The sequence below is a fragment of the Macaca thibetana genome, chromosome 1 (assembly GCF_024542745.1).
Source record: "Macaca thibetana thibetana isolate TM-01 chromosome 1, ASM2454274v1, whole genome shotgun sequence".
Classification (NCBI taxonomy): Eukaryota; Metazoa; Chordata; class Mammalia; order Primates; family Cercopithecidae; genus Macaca; species Macaca thibetana.
The window spans coordinates 25,823,636-25,838,590 of record NC_065578.1 but is presented as its reverse complement, the minus strand read 5'-3'; the positions used below and the strand labels follow the sequence as shown (position 1 = coordinate 25,838,590).

General features: G+C 49.3%; 2 protein-coding genes across 2 annotated transcripts in view; one reads left to right on the top strand and one right to left on the bottom strand.

Annotated features, from left to right (window-relative positions):
* Positions 1-14,955, bottom strand: part of NUDC (nuclear distribution C, dynein complex regulator) — a 149,587-nt gene that overhangs the window by 29,139 nt on the left and 105,493 nt on the right. The gene's annotated exons all lie outside the window — the stretch shown is intronic.
* Positions 4,910-7,439, top strand: NR0B2 (nuclear receptor subfamily 0 group B member 2). Its single transcript, XM_050796028.1, has 2 exons — positions 4,910-5,523; positions 6,842-7,439. The coding sequence occupies exons 1-2, from the start codon at positions 4,992-4,994 to the stop codon at positions 7,081-7,083; spliced, it is 774 nt and encodes a 257-aa protein (XP_050651985.1). The 5' UTR covers positions 4,910-4,991; the 3' UTR covers positions 7,084-7,439.

Below are 14,955 nucleotides of genomic sequence, written 5' to 3'. Positions count from 1 at the left end.
GAACCCGGGAGGCGGAAGTTGCAGTGAGCCGAGATTGGGCCTCTGGACTCCAGCCTGGGTGACAGTGAGACTCCGTCTCAAAAAGAAAAAAAAAAGAGAGAATCACTTGAACCCTGAGGCAGAGGTTGCAGTGAGTCAATATCACTCCACTGCACTCCATCCTGGGGGACAGAGCACGACCCTGTCTCAAAAAATAAAGAAAGAAAGAAAAGATAATGGGGCCGGGTACGGTGGCTCAAGCCTGTAATCCCAGCACTTTGGGAGGCCGAGACGGGCGGATCACGAGGTCGGGAGATCGAGACCATCCTGGCTAACACGGTGAAACCCCGTCTCTACTAAAAAATACAAAAAACTAGCCGGGCGACGTGGCAGGCACCTGTAGTCCCAGCTACTCGGGAGGCTGAGGCAGCAGAATGGTGTAAACCCAGGAGGCGGAGCTTACAGTGAGCTGAGATCTGGCCATTGCACTCCAGCCTGGGCGGCGGAGTGAGACTCCGTCTCAAAAAAAAAAAAAAGAGCCGGGCGCGGTGGCTCACGCCTGTAATCCCAGCACTTTGGGAGGCCGAGGCGGGCGGATCACGAGGTCAGGAGATCGAGACCATCCTGGCTAACACGGTGAAACCCCGTCTCTACTAAAAATGCAAAAAAATTAGCCGGGCGAGGCGGCGGGCGCCTGTAGTCCCAGCTACTCGGGAGGCTGAGGCAGGAGAATGGCGTGAACCCGGGAGGCGGAGCTTGCAGTGAGCCGAGATTGCGCCACTGCACTCCAGCCCGGGCGACAGAGCGAGACTCCGTCTCAAAAAAAAAAAAAAAAAGAAAGAAAGAAAGAATAATGGACACCAGATTGCTCAGTGTGAAAGACGGGAGGTATAAATGCACAAGAGGCAAAAACTAGAATGAACCATGTGATGTGAGCTTGGAATTGGAGATGATAGTCTGAATTCATGTTTAGTATGTGTAATTATAGAAATAAAGATAATTGTAAATGTGTGTGTGTGTGTGTACACATTCATTAGCTCTAGGAGGGACTGGGACTAGTGACCGTCATAACAATGAACAATTCTGGTTTCTTTTCTTTTTTTTTTTTGAGACAGAGTCTCACTCTTGTCACCTAGGCTGGAGTGCAGTGGTGGGATCTTGGCTCACTGTGACTTCCGCCTCCCGGGTTCAAGCGATTCTCCTGACTCAGCCTCTCGAGTAGCTGGGATTACAAGTATGCACCACCACGCCTGGCTAATTTTTGTATTTTTAGTAGAGACGGTTTTGCCATGTTGGCCAGGCTGGTCTCAAATTCCTGGCCTCAAGTGATCCGGCCGCCTCAGCTTCCCAAAGTGCTGGGATTACAGGCTTGAGCCACCATGCCCAGACGGTTTATTTTATTTATTTATTTTTATTTATTAGTAGTATTTTTAGACAGTCTCACTGTGTCTCACCCAGGCTAGACTGCAGTGGCACAATCTTGGCTCAGTGAAACCTCTGCCTCCTGGGTTCAAGGGATTCTCCTGCCTCAGCCTCCTGAAAAGCTGGGACTACAGGCATGTGCCGCCATGCCAGGCTGACTTTTGTATTTTTAGTACAGATGGAGTTTTGCCATGTTGGCCAGGCTGGTGTCGAACTCCTGACCTCAGGGGATCCATCCGCCTTGGCCTCCCAAAATGCTGGGATTACATCCAGCCCTATTATTATTATTATTACTATTATTATTATTATTTTGAGACAGGATCTCATTCTGTTGCCCAGTCTGGAGTGCAATGGCACGATCTCGGCTCACTGCAACCTCTGCCTCCTGGGTTCAAGCTATCCTCCCGCTTCAGCCTCTCTAGTAGCTGGGACTACCATTGCATGCCACCACACCTGACTAATTTTTGTATTTTTAGAAGAGACAGAATTTCACCATGTTGGCCTGGCTGGTCTCGAACTCCTGACCTCAGTTGATCTGCCTGCCTTGATCTCCCAACATGTTGGGGATTACAGGCATGAGCCACCATGCCTGGCCCGATTTTTATTTATTTATCTATTTTTAGTCAGGGTCTCACTCTGTTGCCCAGGCTAGAGTGGAGTGGCATGATCACAGCTCACTGCAGCCTTGCCCTCCTGGATTCAAGTGATCCTCCCACTTTAGCCTCTCGAGTAGCCGGAATTATAGGTGTGCACTACCTGCCTGGCTAATTTTTGTATTTTTTACAGAGATGGGGTTTCACCATGTTTCCCAAGCTGGTCTTGAACTCCTGGGTTCAAGCAGTTCACCCACTACAGCCCCCAAAGTGTTCGGATTACAGGTGTGAGCCACCGCGTCTGACCAGTTCTTGGTTTTTTAGTATGATTCTAGTGCCTACTTCATGCTTTCTAAATATTATTTTCCACTAAAAGATTGAATCAGAGCTCTTTGGAGTACTGGTTGATTCCAGCGGCTGGAAAAGTTGATATCTTGTTATACAAGAAAGCAAATGTTCCAGGAATTATGGAAGCAGGCCAAAATGACATGGACCCCAGCTTAAAAGGGTTCCCATTGACCAAATAAATATAAATATTCAGGGTTTGGGGGGAGGTTTTGTGTGTGTGGGGAGGTTGTTTTGTTTTGTTTTGTTTTTGTTTTTGTTTTTTAGACAGAGTCTTGCTCTGTCTAGAGCAAGGCAGGAGGGCAGTCGCACAGTCATAACTCACTGTAGCCTTGAAGTCCTGGGCTCAAACCATCTTCTTGCCTCAGCCTCTCAAGTAGTTAGGGCTACAGATATGCTCCACCACACTGGCTAATTTTTTTTGGTAGAGATGAGGTCTCACTCTGTTGGCCAGGCTGATCTTGAACTCCTGAAGCCTCAAGCGATCCTCCCACCTCAACTTCCCAAAGTGCTGGGATTACAAGCGTGAGCCACCGTACCCGGGTGTGTATTCTTTTCTTAAAGAGGATCCTCCAAATCGTAACCGTCAGGCCCCATAAAACCAATATCCACCTCTAGATATTCTTGTCATCATTTTAAAAATGAGGAAACTGAGGCACAGAAAGAGAAAGTGATTTGCCCAAGGTCACTCAGCTAAGTGAAGAAGCAGGATTTGGACCCAGCCAGTCTGACTCGAGTCTGCTTCAAGGGGACACTGTGAAGATTCAGTGAGATTTAAAGACATGAAAGGAACTTTATAAATTTAAGGATTAAGACTAATAATCAAATGAAAGAGGTATGCCTGTTTGTCCACTGGTGCTCAGCTCCATAGAGGAAAGGGGCAGAAAAATCCTCCTACCATATGGCAGAAACTACTTGGAATTTAACAACCAGGACCTCATTTTGTCCCCATGGCAGCCCTAGAGGCAAGCATTATTGTCCCAGTGAGGCTCCTGAGGCTCATCGAGGTTCAAGGATCAACCCAAGTCACACAACTGAAAAGTGATGGATTCTGGAGCAGATGCCAGAGCTGGTGATGCCAGAGCCTCTCTCTCCCCATCCAGGGCACCAGGCTGCCCAACAGCATGCAGCAGAAGGTTTGCCACGCTGGACTGGCCAAGGTCCAGAAACATGACACAACCAAGGGCCTCTCCACCTTCTCTCATCCCCGGTGCTCCACCATCTGAGAAAGATGCCCGGGACAGAGGAGCCACATGGCAGCAGAGCAACATTTCTGCCTAGATCACAAGTAGGCAGAGCAGGCTGCAAAGCAGGCAGCAGCAAGGTGGGGGCAGCTAGCCACAAGCTCAGAGAATCTCAGGCTCTGGCTGTGCAATTGGGCCAATGGGTCCAGGGGAACAAACAAGGACTTTGGAGTCAGGCAAGATCTGGGCTTGGTCTTCCTGGTGGGATGACCTTGGGCAAGTCACTTTAACTTTTTTAGTCTCACAAAGTAAGAATCTAGCCTTAGAAGGAGGCTGCCAATATTAGAGTGGGAAGTGCCTGACACATAACAGGTGCTCAGAGAATGGCAACCATATACACACACACACACACACACACACACACACACACACGTTTTTTTGAGACAGGGTCTTGCTCTGTTGCCCAGGCTGGAGTACAATGGCATGATCTCAGCTCACTGCAACCTCTGCCTCCCAGTTTCAAGTGATTCTTTTGCCTCAGCCTCTAGGGTAGCTGGGACTACAGGCACATGCCACCATGCCCAGCTAATTTTTGTATTTTTAGTAGAGATAGGATTTTGCCATGTTGGCCAGGCTGGTCTTGAACTCCTGACCTCAAATGATCCCCCTTCCTCGGCCTCCCAAAGTGCTGGGATTACAGGCATGAGCCACCATGCCCAGCTGGCAACTATCTTTTATTATAACTCTGTGAGTTCTTCTCAGCAGAACTGGACTTTCAGGAGTGGTAGGAATCAGGCAGGGGATAGGGATTCTGAAGGACCTTATTCCTGCAGGGGGCCCAGAACTGAAACCAGAGGAAGGGGGCCTCCGAGACTGGACAGCGGGCAAAGTCCTCCCAGCCCCCACAGGGTCCTGGCTCCCTTCCCTGTAGCCTGCTCCTGGCCGACAACAGAAGCAGGGCCCCAAGGTTAGGCAAACAAGCTAGTGATAAGGCACTTCCAGGTCGGGCCTTGCATTCAAGGCCCACCCAGCTCTGGGGCTGACTTCCTGGCTTAGCGAAAGCGCTAGTCTTTTGTGCACACAAGAGCAGGCACCAATGGGGACACCTGCTGATTGTGCACCTGGGGCCTTGGTGCCCTGGTACAGCCTGGGTTAATGACCTTGTTTATCCACTTGAGTCATCCGATAAGGGGCAGCTGAGTGAGCGGCAGGTGGCCCTGTGCCCTGCACCGGCCACTTCATTGACTGAAGTGATATCAGTGCCACGTGGGGTTCCCAATGCCCCCTCCCCCACCACTTCCCCACCATTCCTGCCAGGGGCAGTGTCTGTGTGTTTTTTTCAATGAACATGACTTCTGGAGTCAAGGTTGTCGGGCCATTCCCCCCCTTCCACTCACTGGGAATATAAATAGCACCCACGGCGCAGAACAGAGGGCCAGAGAGCTGGAAGTAAGGGCAGATCCCAACCATGAGCACCAGCCAACCAGGGGCCTGCCCATGCCAGGGAGCTGCAAGCCGCCCAGCCATTCTCTACGCACTTCTGAGCTCCAGCCTCAGGGCTGTCCCCCGACCCCGTAGCCGCTGCCTATGTAGGCAGCACCGGCCCGTCCAGCTATGTGCACCTCATCGCACCTGCCGGGAGGCCTTGGATGTTCTGGCCAAGACAGTGGCCTTCCTCAGGAACCTGCCATCCTTCTGGCAGCTGCCTCCCCAGGACCAGCGGCGGCTGCTGCAGGGTTGCTGGGGCCCCCTCTTCCTGCTTGGGTTGGCCCAAGATGCTGTGACCTTTGAAGTGGCTGAGGCCCCGGTGCCCAGCATACTCAAGAAGATTCTACTGGAGGAGCCCAGCAGCAGTGGAGGCAGTGGCCAGCCGCCAGACAGACCCCAGCCCTCCCTGGCTGCAGTGCAGTGGCTTCAGTGCTGTCTGGAGTCCTTCTGGGGCCTGGAGCTGAACCCCAAGGAATATGCCTGCCTGAAAGGGACCATCCTCTTCAACCCTGGTGAGCTCCCAGACAGTCCTGGGTAGGGGGCAAGGCTGAAGCAGGAGCCAGCCAGGGAAGGTAACTTCTAAGGGTTTGATATCTGTAATCTCATGGGGTCCACATTTTCTTTTTTTTTTTTTTCTGAGACAGAGTCTCACTCTGTCACCTACTCTGGAGCGCAATGGCGCGATCTTGGCTCACTGAAACCTCTGCCTCCTGGGTTCAAGCAATTTTCCCTGCTTCAGCCTCCCAAGTAGCTGGGATTACAGGTGCCCGCCACCACTCCCGGCTAATTTTTGTATTTTTTAGTAGAGACGGGGTTTTGCCATGTTGGTCAAGCTGGTCTTGAACTCCTGATCCCTCTGGTGATCCACCCACCTTGGCCTCCCAAAGTGCTGGATTACAGGCGTGAGCCACTGTGCTTGGCCGGTTCCTCATTTTCATCAAATAGCCATCTCACAGAAGAGGTACAGAGAAGCTAAGTGACGAGCTAAAGGTAACACAGCCAGGTAGGGACAGACCAGGATGGGAACTCAGGTCTATTCACTCCAGAGACTGGCCCTTGCCACTCTGCCTGAGAAATTTGCTCTGACCTTTAGAGAAGGCTGCGGGGGAGGTGGGGTGGGCAGACACAGCTGTGTCTCAGTCACATCTTCAAAGGAAGGCTGCATGGTGAAGCTCTAGAGCTGAAACTCCTCTGTGGGTTCAGAAAGATCACTTAGAAGAGAGAACTGAAAGGGGTGTAGGGAGGACAGGAAGGGAGTCTTTGTGGAATTTGGCCAGGAGAGTGGCAGATGAGACAGTGCTCTTTGTAATCTGGAGAGCATCTGAGATGAGCGTTCCCCAGGAGTCCCTGTGGCACGCATAAATTGTAGTAGTTAATTGCAATAATAGTAGCAAATACTCATATCACACTTACCATATGTTAGACCCTATTCTAAGGGTTTTACATATACTAGTTCATTTAAATCTCACAAAAACCTAGGAGACAGGTCCTATTAATATTATTATCCTCGTTTTACAAATAAAGAAACTGAAGCCCAGAGATTAAGTTACTTGCCCAAGGTCACCCAGCTAAGTGACAGTACTGGGATTCATACTCAGGAAACCTGATTCTTAACCATTACTCCATACTGCCTCTTCATAAATGGATGGATGAATACAATGGAAATTGATAAATAAATTACCTCCTCCAAAGGAGGAGGTAGTAGTGGGACCTCAAAGGCCGAGCAAAGGAGGCAGAGGGGTGTCTCTGATGGCCCAGATCTTGGGCCAGTCTCTTCCTTTGGTGGCTGGGAGTAGGATGCTCACCAACCCTCTCCCTCTCTGCCCACAGATGTGCCAGGCCTCCAAGCCGCCTCCCACATTGGGCACCTGCAGCAGGAGGCTCACTGGGCACTGTGTGAAGTCCTGGAGCCCTGGTGCCCAGCAGCCCAAGGCCGCCTGGCCCGTGTCCTCCTCACAGCCTCCACCCTCAAGTCCATTCCGACCAGCCTGCTTGGGGACCTCTTTTTTCGCCCTATCATTGGAGATGTTGACATCGCTGGCCTTCTTGGGGACATGCTCTTGCTGAGGTGACCAGCTGCAGCCCAGGCAGAGATCAGGTGGGCAGAGGCTGGCAGTGCTGATTCAGCCTGGCCATCCCCAGAGGTGACCCAATGCTCCCGGAGGGGGCAAGGCTGTATAGACAGCACTTGGCTCCTTAGGAACAGCCCTTCACTCAGCCACACCCCACATTGGACTTCCTTGGTTTGGACACAGTGCTCCAGCTGCCTGGAAGGCTCTTGGTGGTCCCCACAGCCTCTGGGCCAAGACTCCTGTCCCTTGTTGGGATGGGAATGAAAGCTTAGGCTGCTCATTGGACCAGAAGTCCTACTGACTTTATACAGAACTGAATTAAGTTATTGATTTTTGTAATAAAAGGTATGAAACACTTGGAGCCTGATACTGTTGTTTGTGCATATAGAAGGGACTGTCTCACCTCCAGGGCCCACCCTGCTCCTATCAGAGGTAGCCCAAGGGAAAAAATCCACAGGGTTGCTGGAACTAATTTTCCAGGGAACAGTATCAGTTCACAATCCCATCACCTCATTGCCTTTATCCTCAGGGGAAGGAGGTTGCTCTCCTGTTCCCAAACCCTTCACTAACCACTCTCCTGGCTCCTACCCACTTCATGCGCCCTCTCACCACAGTTAAAGCCCAATCACAGCCAATCAGGAGGCAGTCCATTCCCGAATTGAAACAGACAAGGTCACTGCCATTTCTGCAGTTTAAGATCATTCACTTCCCCCATTCCTGCAGATGACAAAAGACGGTGGTCCATTATTTTCCCAAAGGGAAGGGACAAGGGCACCCAGGGCTGGCCTGGCAACTACTTGAACGCCAAGGCAGAGCAAGGTTTAGCTGGACTACCAGGATTTGACTACATCAGTTGTTTAAGTCTGAAACCCTTCCATGACACTTGGATCATAGCCACCGCCCTGAGGCCTCCCAACTTTCCTTCCCTGCCCCTCTGCGCCAGCCCCTCTCCTGGGATTCTCCTCCCAGACATTCCCACTGTCTAACAACTAAAGAGGCAACTCTTGGCATAGCCATGACCTCCCTGACTGCTCCATTCAGAATATGACTTGTGTGTATTCTGATTGGTCAATGTCTGTGCCTCACTGTTTGTTAAATATTTTGACCCAGTCGCCATGGGTAAGGGTGAGTGACCTGAAGGGTGGGCAGGAAGGAGTGATAACAACACACATGCCCATAGGATTTTCTGGCCTCCCCCTTTCGCCAGCGGTAAGTCCTGCCCTGACCAGTCCCCACCCCCTTCACCATAACAGTTTGGATTCTTCTCACAGGTGCCCAGTTAATGATTGCTCAATAAGAGGCCATTCACTTGGGGATAAGAGTCTAGGTGTCATCATTCAGGCCTTTCTCTAAGCCCCCCAGGTTAGGACGACAGCTGATTGGCCTCGTACCCATTATGGTGACCCAGTGCCAGCAGCAAGGGGAACCCTGTCCCTTGCCCAGCCTCTCACTCACAAGTCAGACACCAGATAGAGACAAAAACACAGCTAAGATCTCACACAAATACAAACAACACAACTTGGACCCCCCCAATACACACACACACTAAGATGTACAACTCAGGCACGCCTACACAGACCCAGAAAACAGACTCTCCAACCACCCACTTACAGCCCAGAAAAGCACTGCCCAGATACAGTCACTCAGCAACGTACTGCAGACCCTGACACAGTCACACAGCACAAGTACGCACCCTTGCACCTGAGGGTGGGGCACACAGTGTGGAGACACCCCCATCCAGAGTGTGTTCATCCTCCCCGTGTCACAGGAAAGGGAAAAGTGGCCCCCTAAGTAGGCAGACCTGTGTCTGCACATCTTCAGGGTCCTCTCAGAGCCTGTGAGCCCAGGCCAACTGCTCTGCCTGGCATTTGGGACCCCAACTAACCATTCATCCTCTTTCCCCGTGGTGACTTCAATGTCCATCCTCCTCTCAGCTCAACAACTGTCCCCAGCTGGGACCAAATCAAATCCCCAATAAAGGCATCCTTCAGGGCCCAGAACAAGTCCTGCATCCCCCCACCTCCCACCAGATGCCCCAAACTCAGACCTCAGGCTCCCGGGCCTCTCTCTACCTGCCCTCCCCATCCCTCTGGCACACATCACCCTGTGTAACCTTGTAGACGCATGAAACCACTCTTTCAAGAGCAGAAGCCCTGTTTCCCACATAGGACCCAAATCCTGAAGATTCAGGGATTTAGGGTCATTCTACATCTTTTATGCCCTGCCAGTTTCTGCCTCTATTAATTAACTGCCACACCTCTCTGAATCCTCCAACCTCTGAAAAAAGCTGGATCTTCCCACCTCTTACCCTTACCCTTCTCTAGCCCTGAACAACCATTAGGAAGCATTCCCTGCCATGCCCCACCCTAGGCTTTTTTCCTCAACTTATTTAATTTTTTCCGTCATCCAAATAGCTTCCCTTATTAAGTCTACCTTGCCAGGCACTACTGGTGGCTCATGTCTGTAATCCCAGCACTTTGGGAGGCTGAGGTGATAGGATCGCTTGAGCCCAGGAGTTCAAGATCAGCCTGGGCAATGTAGTGAGATTCCTGTCTCTACAAAAAATTATAAAATTAGCTAGGGGCCAGGCACGGTGGCTCACACCTATAATCCCAGCACTTTTGGAGGCCAAGACAAGCGGATCACCTGAGGTTGGGAGCTCAAGACCAGTCTGGCCAACAATGGTGAAACCCTGTCTCTACTAAAAATACAAAAATTAGCTAGGCATGGCAACACTCGCCTGTAATTCCAGCTACTTGGGAGGCTGAGACAGGAGAATCAGTTGAACCTGGGAGGCAGAGGTTGCAGTGAGCCGAGATCGCACCACTGCACTCCAGCCTGGGCAACAGAGTGAGACTCTATCTCAAAAAAATTAAAAAATAAGGCCGGGGGGATCACAAGGTCAGGGGTTCAAGACCAGCCTGGCCAAGATGGTGAAACCCCGTCTCTACTAAAACTACAAAAATTAGCCAGGTGTGGTGGCAGATGTCTGTAATCCCAGCTACTCCAGAGTCTGCGGCAGGGAAACCGCTTGAACTGGAGCAGCAGAGGTTGCAGTGAGTCGAGATTGCACCACTGCACTCCAGGCTGGGTGACAGAGTAAGACTCCGTCTCAAAAATATAAATAAAATAAAATAAGCTAGGTATGGTGGCTCATGCCTGTAGTCCTGGCCACTCGAGAGGCTGAAGTGGGAGGATTACTTGAGCTGGGAGTTGGAGGCTGCAGTGAGCATGGTAGCATCACTGCACTGCAGCCTGGGCAACAGAGCAAGACCCTGTCTCAAAACAAATAAAAAAAACAACAAGAAAAATCTCTACCTTGATCCTTTTCAAATTTCTTCCCTACCAGTCCACATGGTTTGGGAGCTACACTTCTGTTTCTTGTCTGCATTTCTTGAGTCATTCCCCGTGCCCTACTTCCTTGCCTTGAGCAAAGAACATAAAGACAAATACGGCAAAACTAAAGAGATAATTATGGTACAATGTAGTAAGGGGAATTGTGCTTTCTCCATGAGACTGTAGGCTTTCCAAAAGTGGGGAAGAATGTCTCCATGATCAGCATCCTGGGTTGGGATCTGTATCTCATTGCTAATGAGGGAAGAGGAGGAAACAGGCTCAGATGGGTATGTAACTTAAGGTCTGGGCTGATCACTGTCTGTGCTGAGACTCTTTTTTTTTTCAGACGGAGTTTCGCTCTTGTTGCCCAGGCTGGAGTGCAGTGGTGCGATCTCCGCTCACTGCAACCTCCACCTCCCGGGTTCAAGCGGTTCTCCTGCCTCAGCCTCCCGAGTAGCTGGGATTAAGGCGCCCACCACCAAGCCTGGCTAATTTTTGTATTTTCAGTAGAGACAGGGTTTCATCATGTTGGCTAGGCTGGTCTCAAACTCCTGACCTCAGTGATCCACCCACCTCAGCCTCCCAAAGTGCTGGGATTACAGGCGTGAGCCACCGCACCTGGCCTGTGCTGAGACTTGTACTCAAACCTGTGTAATTCTGGAGGGTTCTTGTCAGCAGCACAAGCTGGAGTGAGTCATGGCCAGGATCAGGCGGTCTGGAGCCAGTTCAGCCACTGTTGACTGACCATCTACCTCTCAGCCATGATTCCTGTCCTCAGGCCCAGCCAGGGATGACTCACTGGAAAGCAGGAGAGTGGCTATGGCTCTGGGTCAGCCTAGAGAACCATTTTATTGCCATCATTATCTCTATCTTCATTAGCCAAATCGTTGACTGCCTATTAAGCAGTAAGACAGCTGACGCATGCTGTGCCCTGCATTAACCCCACCCTGTCCTTGGGGCATTCAAATATCCTAGAACCCGTGATGCTGGCAAAAAGCCAACACCCACTATCCATCCATTAATTCATTCTATCACTCAACATCTCTCAACCTCCACTTGTACCAACCCCTGTGCTAGATGCTGGGGTAAGGGGCACAGAATAAATAAGATACATTTCTTACTCTCATGAAACACCTTGTCTGTGGCAGAGGAAGACACATAAGTAATTGTAATGCAGAGTGATCTGAGCTGTGATAGGGGTACAGACAACAGGCAACAGGACAGATTAAATCTGCCTCAAGGTGGGAAAAATGCTTCACCCAAGTGGTGACTGGTTTGAGCTAAAGAGAACAAATAGGGTTTTGCTAGGCAACCCAAGGGATGGACATTCCAAACAGATATATGCAAAGGCACAGAGATGTCAGAGAGTAAGGGGTGCTTAGCTAACTGCAAGTGATGTGTGGGGCCCAGGGTAGCAGGAAATGGGCCTGGAGAGATGACAGGGACCACCTCACAGAACAAGACAGCACAGAAAGGAAGTATCAATGAAACCGATGGAGGCGACAATGCTAAGATCTCAGGGGAGTCAGAGTTAACAAAGGAGACCTCCTCTTCCTGGCAGGGTATGACCAGAAGAAACCCCAGGCTATGGCTGCTTACTCTGGGTAGCTACTAAACTATAACCACATAACATTTGTGCTCTAAACACATTTCCTGGATTATGGTATTTCATTCTCACAACTCTGTGCTGGAAGTACTATCATTATCTCCATCCGCTTTATCTTTCTTTTTGAGACAGAGTCTCACTCTGTTGCCCAGGGTAGAGTTCAGTGATGCGATCTCGGCTCACTGCAACCTCCACCTCCTGGGTTCAAGCAGTTCTCGTGCCTCAGCCTCCCAAGTAGCTGGGATTACAGGCGTGCGCCACCACGCTCAGCTAATTGTGTATTTTTAGTAGAGACGGGGTTTCTACATTTGGTCAGGCTGGTCTCGAACTTCCAACCTCAGGTGAACCGCCTGCCTCGCCCTCCCAAAGTGCTGGGATTGTAGGCGTGAGCTACCACGCCCAGCCTTTTTTGTATTTTTTAGTAGAGAAGGGGTTTCACCATGTTGGCCAGGCTGGTCTCAAAGTCCCGACCTCAGGTGATCTGCCCGCCTCCGCCTCCCAAAGTGCTGAGATTACAGGCGTAAGCCACCACACCCGGCCTCCATCCATTTTATAGACGAAGAAACTCAAGGAGTGAAGGACATGCCAATGTGCCAAATTGGTATCTTGATCATTTTGAGTTGGAAACCTTGGAGAAATTGTAGTTTCAGAAAGGGCGAACTGACCTGCCTCTTCCCACATGCAGCAAGCCATCAAGATTCCTCTGTGAGGGATATCCTCTCTATACCAGGGCAAAAAAATAGCCCTGATTACCAGAGACTGGGAACTCGGGGCTGCAACGGACCTGAATAAATATACTTTCCAAGGTAACCCTTATCTTCCACTGGTTCCACCTCAAATATCTCCTCATCACTCACCTAGAAATCTACTGCCCCTAGCTAGATATCCCTTGTCCTGTGACTTCTCAAATTTATTGTTGTCTAAAAAGTATAAAAGCATGTTGTAGTTGGGCACTGTGGCTCATGCCTGTAATCCCAGGACTTGGGGAGGCCGAGGCGGGAGGATCACCTGAGGTCCAGAGTTCGAGACCAGCCTGGCCAGCATGGTGAAACCCTGTCTCTACTAAAAATACAAAAATTAGCCGGGCATGTTGGCAGGCTCTTGTAATCCCAGCTACTCGGGAAGCTGAGGCAGGAGAATCGCTTGAACCCAGGAGGCAGAGGTTGCAGTGAGCTGAGATTGCGCCATTGCACTCCAGCCTGGGCAACATCTTGTTTTGACCAGTTCTTCAGACTTCACTCTCTTGTGAAGATCCCCACATACACGTAAAACTAATAAAATATTATATAATGTTAAAATATCATACAATAATAGGCCAGGCTCAGTCACTTGCACCTGTAATCCCAGCACTTTGGGAGGCTGAGGTGGACGGATCACCTGAGGTCAGGAGTTCGAGACTAGCCTGGCCAACATGGTGAAACCCCGTCTTTAGTAAAAATACAAAAATTAGCTGGGTGTGGTGCTGGCCTGTAGTCCCAGCTACTTAGGAAGCAGAGGCAAGAGAATGGCCTGAACCTGGCAGATGGAGATTGCAGTAAGCCAGATTGCATCACTGCATGCACTCCAGCCTGGGTGACAAAAAAAAAAAAAAAAAGTATGTAATAAAATAAAAAATAAATAAAATCCGGATATGATGTGGGTTTAAACCTAGATATAATTGTCCTAGCTACAATTTCCCACTCATTAGAAGACTTTTTAAATTTTTTATTTTTATTAGTTTTTGTAGAGACAGGGTCTTACTATGTTGCCCAGGCTGGTCTCCAACTCCTGGCCTCAAGCGATCCTTCTGCTTCGGCCTCTCAGAGTGATGGGATTATAAGTGTGAGCCACTATGCCTAGCCATGTTTTTCAATTTTTAAAATTCATCATATAGTTGTATATTTGCTATCACAAGGTAACTATTGCTTTCTGAAATGAGTTATTTTCACTTTTAATATTTTTACATTTTAAATATTGAGTAAAACAATGTTCATAAATATGTGTAAAGTATAAAGAATAACAGTAGAATGAACTCTATTATTGTTTCATAGGTCATTATTACCATTAACTTTGAAGTCCCTTTCTAAATCTATCATTTCCCTCCAAAGGTAACAACTACCTTGGATTTTATGTTAATAATTTATTTGCTTTTCTTTCTGATTTTAAAGTATATTCATTTATGTAGCCCTAAGAATAGTTTTTAGTTTGCAGTTTTGGAACTTTGCATAAATAAAACAATTCTGTGTTTTCTAACTGGCTTTGCCTGAAGTTATTAGCACAAAAAGCCAGCTTTTTGCATTTATAAGGACTGTAGCTACGAATATTTATATATACTGTGAAATAAAAACAAATCCAGACTTGGTAAGGAGAGATTTTATTATAATAATTTTTTTTTTTTTGAGACAGAATCTTGCTCTGTTGCCCAGGATGGAGCGTGTAGTGGTGTGATCTCGGCCATCTGCAACTTCCGCCTCCTGGGTTCAAGCAATTCTCGTGCCTCAGCTTCCCTGAGGAGCTGGGATTACAGGCTCATGCCAGCATGCCTGACTAATTTTTGTATTTTTAGTAGAGATGGGGATTTCACCATGTTGGCCAGGCTGGCCTCGAACTCCGGACCTCAAGTGATCTGCCCGCCCCAGCAGATCACTTGGGATTACATGCCTGTATGTAATCCCACCGCCTTGGCCTCCCAAAGTGCTGGGATTACAGGCATTAGCCACTGCGCCCAGTCATTATAATTTTTTTTTTTTTTTTTTGAGACAGATTATCATTCTGCTGCCCAGGTGGGAGTGCATGGTACAATCATGGCTCACTGTAGCCTTGCTCTCTTGGGCTCAAGTGATCCTCTCACCTCAATCTCCCGATGTGCTAAGATTACAAGTGTGAGTTACCACACCCCGCCAGGAGAGATTTTATTTGAAAGGATTATTGCAGGGCCGGGCGCGGTGGCT

Bases quoted from the DNA above. Each gene is read 5' to 3' on its own strand.
- NR0B2 (XM_050796028.1), top strand. From the start codon at position 4,992: ATGAGCACCAGCCAACCAGGGGCCTGCCCATGCCAGGGAGCTGCAAGC. The intron at 5,524-6,841 runs GTGAGCTCCCAG...CTCTGCCCACAG, and splicing joins GACCATCCTCTTCAACCCTG to ATGTGCCAGGCCTCCAAGCC.